The 9877-nt window shown below is 38.6% G+C and overlaps 1 protein-coding gene across 1 annotated transcript; it reads left to right on the top strand.

The window, feature by feature from the left end:
• Positions 1 to 460: 460 nt before the first annotated feature.
• Positions 461 to 9622, top strand: LOC143567294 (mediator of RNA polymerase II transcription subunit 12-like). The gene is made up of 12 exons (XM_077053752.1): positions 461 to 537; positions 647 to 706; positions 800 to 914; positions 995 to 1063; positions 1142 to 1195; positions 1274 to 1381; positions 1532 to 1681; positions 1750 to 2076; positions 2464 to 4637; positions 4720 to 7227; positions 7465 to 7741; positions 9142 to 9622. The coding sequence occupies exons 1-12, from the start codon at positions 461 to 463 to the stop codon at positions 9589 to 9591; spliced, it is 6369 nt and encodes a 2122-aa protein (XP_076909867.1). The 3' UTR covers positions 9592 to 9622.
• The last annotated feature ends 255 nt before the right edge of the window (positions 9623 to 9877 follow it).

The following is a 9877-nucleotide window of genomic DNA, read 5'->3' as shown; positions in this document are numbered from 1 at the left end:
ACTCGAACGATTCATTCGCAAAATAATTTAATTTCTTCATAAATTAATCGCTTCGTTGATTCTACATTTGCTTGTTTGTATTGGATTACACATACATGTGTGTATGAATCGACGCACCCTTGTTGTTCAAAACCCTAGTTTTCATCCTCCAATTACGTGTAAAGCTTCTGCCTTTCTTTCTTTTTTAATTTAAAGGTAAAGGTATTATGCTTGTTTATAGTTTTATTTTGATTGCTGCTTGGTACTGAAGAAGAGAAATTGTTAATCAATTACAGCTTGCTTCATTGAAATTTATGTGCACTTCATTTGACTAAGGGTACACTTTGCACTAGTATCTAATGCAGCTAGCTTATTATTATTATTATTATTATTATTATTATTATTATTATTATTATTATTATTATTATTATTATTATTATTATTAGTGATTCAATGTGGGAGACACTATGAGATTGGAGAAATGCAGCAAAGATATCATCACCATCATCATCATGCTGCACTCAACAACAATCACACTGCTTCTCCATCTGCACATCGGTTGGTATCTACTCAACACACACACACACACATATATATATATGCATTTCTTATTATATATCTATCTATCTATATGCTTTTCTTAATTATATTCGTGCGTGTTTTCTAGTCGCCATTCGCAACTCACGCCATACAAATTAAGGTGTGAGAAGGATTCCTTGAATTCAAGGTAATTTATATATATGCTCTTTTACTTTTACATAACCATATATATATATATATACTTTCTATATAATAATTGCCATTGAAATTGAAATATTAATTGTCTCAGACTTCTTCCACTTGACTTTAACCCTCCAACTACGAATTGTCCCGAGGAGACGCTTACAAAGGACTATGTGCTTGCTGGATACAGAGAGACCGTTGAGGGCCTTGAGGTACACACGCCTTTATTAATTAAACCACCCGAGTTTTCCACTTTTGTCACCTTCCAATTATTTTCAACTTCCTTTTGCAGGAGTCTCGAGAGATATCATTATCGCAAATCTCAACTTTCACCAAACCTGTTATTCTAAAGTGCAAGGAGGTAAATCTAATCTTTTATAATTGTGATATCACTCAGCCGGAGCATTTTTATCACATTATTCTTTATAATATTTTACAGGCAATCAGAAAATATCACCGATCAATCAATGAGTCTCGTGCTAAAAAACGCAAGGTATTATTTATTGTTCTTTATGGGAGTAATGTAGTTAAATGTGATGTTAATTCAAGGGCTTGAATCTTTGTGTTACAGGCTGGTCAAGTTTATGGAGTCCCTCTTACTGGTAATTTATTGAGTAAGCCCGGTGTTTTTCCAGAACAGAAAGCCAGTAGCGAGGATTTCCACAAGAAATGGATCGAGGTTTGTCTTTTAGTTTCAATATCTTTTATTCCCATTTTTTGCTTTATGTTTAGTTTTGACGTGTATTTTTCTTTCATAGGATTGTGCATTGATTAAAGCTTTATTTCCATGATATGAAACTAGATCTAATTGTTTGACACCTTTGGACAGGGTTTATCTCAACAGCATAAACGCTTACGATCTTTAGCGGACCATGTTCCTCATGGTTATAGAAGGAAATCACTCTTTGAAGTTCTTATTAGAAACAATGTACCTTTATTACGGGCTACTTGGTTTATCAAAGTAACATACCTTAATCAGGTACCGATAATGTCATTATTTTAGCTATCTACTATTGGAATGCAGTGGATCATAATTTTATTTTGCAGGTTCGACCTGGGTCTTCAAGTACATCTTCTGATAAATCTCGGTTTTCCCGCTCAGACCAGTGGACGAAAGATGTTATCGAGTATTTACAGTATCTTTTGGATGAATTTGCATCTAAAAATAATTCCCATTCTACTCTTCGTGTTAAGGATCGGTCACCCCAGTTTGCTTATGGTGGGTCCCTCCAGCACATGAATGACCCTATTGACGGTGAGGAGCCATCTTTACATTTTAAATGGTGGTATGCGATTCGAATAGTACAGTGGCACTATGCAGAAGGGTTGCTTCTCCCTTCATTAATAATTGATTGGCTTCTAAATCAATTGCAGGTACTCCTTTTCACAGTCATATATCTAAATATGGCAAAATGGGTGGGTCAACACACATACTTTTTTTGGTTTTTCTTTTCCAAAAGTTCCGGATAGTTTAATATGCATTTAGAATCATATGACTAAAAGAAAAATATTATTTTGACATAATTTAATTTTTTTGAATAATATGATTTAAGATTTTATGCATTAAAAATACACTTGAGGTGACTTTAGACCTCTTTCCTTTTCAGGTTTTTTTAAAATATTTTTTTATATCTTAACTGTTTTACCTTCTTCTGTTAAAACAAACCCGAACCCCATTCATACATGAATGGGTTGAAATTGCCACCTCTGCATCTTTCCAAGCCACACTGCATTATAGAATATCCTTTTCATGGCTTGCAGGGAAAGGAATTGCTTGGGATATTGCAGTTGCTTTTGCCTATCATATATGGTGTTATAGAAACTATAGTTTTATCTCAAAATTACGTTCGCACCCTTGTGGGAATAGCTGTTCGGTTTATTCAAGAACCCTCTCCAGGTGGCTCAGACCTTGTGGATAACTCTAGAAGGGCATATACCATCTCTGCTTTAGTTGAAATACTTCGATATTTAATACTTGCAGTTCCCAATACTTTTGTTTCCCTAAATTGCTTTCCACTCCCATCTTGTGTGCTTTTAAATGCAGCAAATGATGGTAGTTTAATTGCACGGGTAACTGTTGAAGGTGAGAATAAAGGGCAGCAACAATTATCCATAAATTCGGTTGTTTCTTCGATTCAGAAATGTGCAGTCAATTTTTCAAGGGCAGCAAAACCAGGCCAATCGGGTCATAACGTGGCGAAAGCCGTGAATGAGTTAGATAAAGCTCTGATTGATGGAGATATTACCATTGCTTACCAGTGTATGTTTGAGGATTTGTATGATGAAACTGTTGATAAAAGGTGGATTGCTGATGTCAGCCCACATCTATGGTCAACTCTTAAATGGATTGGTAAAATCAGATCTTCATTAATGTGTTCGGTCATTTTTATTTGTGAATGGGCGACATGTGATTTTCGCGATTTTCGAACGGGTTTGCCTCCGGATGTTAAATTCAGTGGGAAACGAGACTTCTCACAGATATATATTGCCACTCGGCTTCTAGAGATGAAAATGAAAAATATGCAAAGTTCAAGCAAGTCCAAAGGTGGTGTTAGAAAAGTCAAAGATTTGTCACATGTTTTCCAGAGTCCAGGCCCGTTACATGATATCGTTGTGTGCTGGCTTGATCAACACCAATCCCAAAATGGAGAAGGTTTTAAGCGGGTTCAGTTACTCATAAATAAACTCATCCAGTCTGGAATTTTTTATCCTCAAGCGTATGTGAGGGAGCTTATTGTTAGTGGAATCATGGGTTGGAATGACAAGGTTGACTTTGATCGAAAGAGGAGACACTATAAACTCTTGAAAAATCTTCCCGCTTCGTATATTCAAGATGCACTCCAAGAAGCACAAATTGCTGAAACATCTCTTATATCTGAAGCCATGCATATTTACTCAAATGAGCGGCGTCTCTTGCTTCATGAACTTGTTGACCACCCAAAAAATGCTGTTGGTTCAAGTAAGCGGAAAAACCATCAAATATCAAGAAAGGATCGGTGGAAAATACCATCATCACCACCTGCATCTGATTCATTGTCGAATAAACATGTCAATAGAAAGCTTGAAGGACTGATGGATTCTATAGCGGTCTTGCTTCGTTTCCCAAACTCCCATTCTATCCTTACCACAGGGAATAATGTTGATGAGTCTCAGGGTGTTACACGGGCCACCGGGTCAACAGTTACAAGTGAAGGAACACCTGGATGTGAAAAATGCAGACGAGCTAAAAGACAAAAAGTTGAAGAAAAAAGTCCTTATCTTTGTGATGATGAGGACATTTGGTGGGTTAAAAAGGGTCTCACCTTAAAGTCAATGGAGTCTTTTAGAGCAGCTGAGCCACCGGTCAAACAAGCCAAACAAGCCACAAGAGGCAGACAAAAAATGGTTCGTAAGACTTCGAGTCTGGCTCAGTTAGCTGCTGCTAGAATTGAGGGTAGTCAGGGTGCATCCACTAGCCATGTATGCGATAGTAGAGTAAACTGTCCCCACCATGGAAACAGTAACGGTATTGATAACGATGTCTCGAGAACAACCGATTCAATCAGAACTATTCACGCAGATGTTTCTTCGATCGGGAAAGTGATGAAGCGGGCACCGTTAGATGAAAAGCGGGTCGTTGTGGTGTGGCTGATGGGTATGGTGAGGCAGCTTCTTGATGAGACTGCACCAAACGTGGGCCATCATGGTAGAGCTGTTGATGATAAAGTGGCAAAATGGAAGCTTGGTGAAGATGAACTATCCAACATTTTGTACTTGATGGATGTTTGTGATGATTTAGTTTCTGCGGTTCGATTGCTTGTTTGGCTGTTGTCTAAAGTTCCTGTCAACCCAACTCCGGCAGTTCATGGCGGGAGGAATGCTATGATTGTGCAAAGAAATGTAGAGAACCAACAGTGTGCGCTTGGAGAGACCTTTATTTTGTCATCTCTCAGAAGGTTTTTTCTCGCCCTTTAAACTTTGTTGCCTAATATTTTATTTTTTCTTAAGATCCTTGATATTCAACCCCTTTTTGTTCAGGTATGAAAACATTCTTGCTGCAGCTAATCTTATTCCCGAAACATTATCCGCCATGATGCATCGTGCTTCAGTAGTTATGGCTTCTAATGGACGGGTTTCTGGTTCAGCGGCTTTACTCTTTTCCCGCCAGATGTTAAAGAAATATGGCAATGTGACAAGTGTTGCTGACTGGATAAAGCACTTCAAAACATCTGATAAAAGACTCATCATGGAACTCGAATCCGGTAGATCATCAGATGGAGAATTTGGTTTCCCACTTGGCGTCCCTGCAGGAGTTCACGATTTTGATGATTTTTTGCTTAAAAAAATAAGCGGTGTTCGTATCTCAAGGGTCGGTTTAAGTATGCGGGACATGGTCCAAAGACTTGTAGAAGAAGCAATCCCTCTCTTTTATGGTCAAGAAAAGAAGTCTAGCCAACTGAAAAAACCAAGTGTTGAAAACCCCAATGATGGGTACCCGATAGCTCAACAAGTTGTAAAAGGGCTATTGGATTGCATGAGACAAACGGGCGGTGCAGCGCAAGAAGGTGACCCGACTTTGGTTGCCTTTGCTGTTTCAGCGATTGTCAATAATGTCGGGCAGGTGATTGCTAAAATTACTGAAATAACCCCGCTCTCACTGTCTTTTGCGAGGCACATGTTACGGGTCCATCTCACATGTTTGTCGCTACTAAAAGATACTCTCGGGGAACGTCAAAGTCGGGTCTTTGAAATTGCTCTTGCAACTGAGGCATCTTCTGCCCTAATTCAAGTTTTTTCTCCTCCAAAAGCTTCCCGTGGTCAATTACAGCATTCTCCTGATACCCGTGATCCACTGTCTAATGAAAATCCAGCATTTTCAAAAGCTGCAAAAACAACAGGTGCGATTTCTGCACTTGTCATTGAAGCTGTTCTTCAGGGTATTGCTAGCCTTGAAAGATTAGTTACGGTTTTCAGATTAAAAGAAGGGATAAACGTGATTCAGTTTGTAAGGAGTACACGGTCTAATTCAAACGGTAATGCACGGTCTATAGGCGATTCGAAAGCTGATAATTTGGTTGAAGTTTCGGTTCATTGGTTTAGGGTTCTTATCGGCAACTGCAGGACTGTTTCTGATGGATTTATAGTCGAGCTTTTGGGTGAATCTTCTATTGTTGCTTTATCAAGAATCCAGCGAATGCTTCCTATCAACCTCATTTTTCTACCTGCTTTTGCTATTTTTGGATTTTTGGTATGGAAACGGTTCATACTCAATGCAAATGTTATGGCCCGTGATAACATCTCTCAGTTGTTTCAATCTTTGACATCGGCTATCAGTGATGCCATAAAACATTTGCCTTTTCGTGATGTGTGTCTAAGAGAATCTGCTACCTTATACAAACTCATAGCTGCTGATACAACTGACTCCGAGTTTGCCGACATGCTGGATCTGAGTGGGCCCGATTTGCAATCGAAAATGACTGCTTTTGTCCCTCTACGAGCCCGAAAATTTCTGAATGCCATTATCGATTGTCAGTTGCCGACCGAAATTACGTCATATGATGATGGGAATTGGGCTTCTGGGTATACCAATTTAAATGATATGAAGCTTCTTGATAAGCTTGTTCATATTCTGGAGAACTTGCAGCCTGCTAAATTTCATTGGCAATGGGTGGAGCTCAGGTTGTTATTAAATGAACAAGCCCTACTTGAAAAGGTAGATGGCCGTGACACTTCAATATTAGAAGCATTAAGCTTGTTTTCATCAAATAATGAAATTACGGGGACTTCCGATAATGAAAGTAATTTCATCCAGATGCTGTTGACCCGGCTTTTGGTCAGACCCGATGCTGCTCCTCTTTTCTCTGAGGTGGTACACCTACTTGGGAGGCCACTAGAAGACGAGGTACTTTTGCAAGCAAAATGGTTCTTAAAAGGCCATGATGTTCTTTTTGGTAGAAAATCGATTCGGCAACGGTTAATCAATATAGCAGAGAGTAAAGGTTTGTCCACTAAGATCCATTTTTCAAATCCGTGGGGTTGGTGTAATGCATCTCCAGATGGGCCTGGGCCCATCAAAAAGGGAAATAAGAGAAAATTTGAGAAGGTCCCTCTTGAAGAAGGGGAGGTAGTCGAGGACTCAAAACGACACTTTGCTAGAACATTTAGTCCGGTTTCTGATGTTGAAGCATTTATAGTGAGTCAGCAACATGTGACCGAGAAAGCATTAGTGGAATTACTTCTTCCATGCATTGACCAAAGCTCTGATGATTCTCGTGTTACTTTTGCTAGTGATTTAATAAAGCAGATGAATGAAATCGAACAACAGATAAGTAATGTTACTGCTCATGGAGTTAATAAACAGGCGGGACCCGAGTTTGAAGGAGCTGTGAGTAAAGTGAATACCCGTAAAGGTTTAAGAGGAGGTAGTCCCGGATTGGCCCGACGCCCTGTTGAAATGATGCTTCCATCCCCATCAGCATTACGAGCTTCCATGTCATTGCGTTTGCAGCTACTCTTAAGATTGCTCCCTGTAATATGTGCTGATGGGTAAGTATGCACAAACCTTTAGTCATAATTTATTGCATTGAAAGTATATGCAACCTAACAAAAATCAAGTTAATCTTAGGCCCGCGTTAAACTTTTGATCTTTAAAGTTCTATAACGTAGTTACACTAGTTTGAAATTTTTTATACCAAAGTCCTTCTGATTTGTGTTCATAATTTGTTATTTAAAAAAGCTTTTTTGGTACTTACGTAGTTTGCAACTTGCCAACTTGTGTGTTAGGGAACCATCATCCCGTAGCATGAGGCACTCGCTCGCTTTGGTAGTCCTTCGGCTTCTTGGAAGTAGGGTTGTTCATGAGGATGCAGATCTTTCTAATCCTACTTGTGCTACTGTTAATTTGGGTGAAATTCTTTTTGATCGTTTATTATTGGTGCTGCATGTACTATTGAGCTCCTCCCTTCCTTGCTGGCTCAGACCAAAGTCTCTTTCCAAATCTACCGCTGATGGTTCTAGGGACTCTACTATCTTTGATCATGAAGTTGCAGAAAGCTTACAGGTATGCATCTTGTAAATGCAAAACCCTAGTCTACATTGGATGGTTTTTTTTTATGGATCGAAGCACGGGATTATTTTGTCTGTTTGCAAATTGCGGATGCGTTTTATTGTTGGGAAAATCCCCAAAATAGCCCATCTACAAAATGAGATTCCAACTTTGTCCCCTAAATTTAATATTTCCAAAAATGGCCCTCTCTAACTCATCTTCGACTATGTATTAGGAAATCTAACACGTCTTTGACGACATGTTAGCATAACACATCGTCAAAGACGCGTTGGATTTCCTAACACATGGTTAAAGACGCTAACATGTCGTCAAAGACGCGTTAAATTTCCCAACACATGGTTAAAGATGAGTTAGGCATCCAAACACGTAGTCAAAGATATGTTAGCATCAAACGCGTAGTCGAAGATATGTTAGTTTTTTTGTTTGTTTTTTTTAATATTATATTTTTATAACTAGTTTTACTTATATTTGTTTTTCTTTTATAACTTTTAATATATAAAATTTTATATTATTTCGAATATACCGACGAGAAATGTTTACTTTTATCTACGGACCGACATAAATTTTATTTAAAACCGAGCGGGGTCAAATTTTATTGAATATTTCGATATTGATTTGGCACGGCTCGAGTTTGAGTTAGTTTATGTCGGTTAGTAGGTAAAAGTAAGCATGTCTCGTCGGTATATTCGAAATAATATAAAACTTTATATATTAAAAGTTATAAAAGAAAAACAAATATAAGTTAACTAGTTATAAAAATATAATATTAAAAACAAACAAAAAGCTAACATATCTTTGACTATGCGTTTGATGCTAACATATCTTTGACTACGTGTTTAGAAGCCTAACTCATCTTTAACCATGTGTTAAGAAATCTAGCGCGCCTTTGATGACGTGTTAGCGTCTTTAACCATGTGTTAGGAAATCCAACGCGTCTTTGACGACGTGTTATGCTAACATGTCATCAAAGACGCGTTAGATTTCCTAATACATGGTCAAAGATGAGTTAGAGAGGGCCATTTTTGGAAATATTAAGTTTAGGGGACAAAGTTGGAATCTCATTTTGTAGATTGGGGATTTTCCCTTTATTGTTGGGTATGGTTTAGGTTGGCCTAATAAAGTAGTTTATAATATGGGTGGCCTTAATGAAGAGAAGTTTAATACATTGGTGACTTTACATTGATCATCCCTAAGGTTGAATTATTTTTGAGTGACACGTTATTAAGGTTAGTCAGTAAAATTGGCAATGAAAGTAAGTAAAGATAGTATTCCCATGATCAAAGTAACTAATGAAAGTATTCCCATTATACGTTTGTGTATATTATGTAATGATTACAATAGTTGCCTTATCAGAATGCCCTTATTTTAGTATATCTTGTGTTATAATGGTGCAGAATGAGTTGGATGGAATGCAACTTCCAGATGCAGTCAGACGGCGGATCCAAACCGCCATGCCATTTGTTTTACCCTCAGCAAGATTCTCAGTCTCTTGCCAACCACCCAATGTCCCAATTTCTGCTTTAGGTTTTCTTCAACCGAGTGTATCAATTCCAGGGCCACATCGTGGAAGCCTTAGAAATAATCAGATTTCTTCATCACGGGATACTTCAAACGGGCCAGGAAAGGCCACAAAGCCCGTACCCTCACAGCCTGAGGCAGATAGAGAAATTGACCCGTGGAACCTTTTAGAGGATGGAGCAGGATCAGGGCCGTCTTCGATAAACGCAGATGCGATTGCAGGTAACGATCATGCTAATCTCAAGGCATCAAGCTGGCTGAAGGGTGCGGTCAGGGTTAGGAGAATGGATCTGACTTATATCGGTGCCATAGATGATGATAGCTGATTGTAACTTTTCAAAGGTCAAAATGGAAGTCAACCCTGGTTCAGGTAATCGCTAACCTGCAAAGTTACCATTTTGGGGGCAGGGTCAGCAATGGTCATATTCTTTTTGAGGGCATGGCTAACAGCCAACCCCTTTGACCGTGGTCCTGAACCGTGTGGTTCGGAGATACATGTTGTATATATAGGAAGGGATATGGAGTTTGGTTTTCACCAAACAGAGCAAAAGAGTGTTAAAAAAGGGGGAACTATTGTTGAGCTGATAATAATTATTTACCCCGAGCTTTCTC

This window comes from Bidens hawaiensis, unplaced genomic scaffold (genome assembly GCF_021521415.1).
Source record: "Bidens hawaiensis isolate Kalapana, Puna unplaced genomic scaffold, B.hawaiensis_p1.1 tig00023305_1, whole genome shotgun sequence".
NCBI lineage: Eukaryota > Viridiplantae > Streptophyta > Magnoliopsida > Asterales > Asteraceae > Bidens > Bidens hawaiensis.
This window is presented reverse-complemented; position numbering and strand designations above follow the sequence as displayed.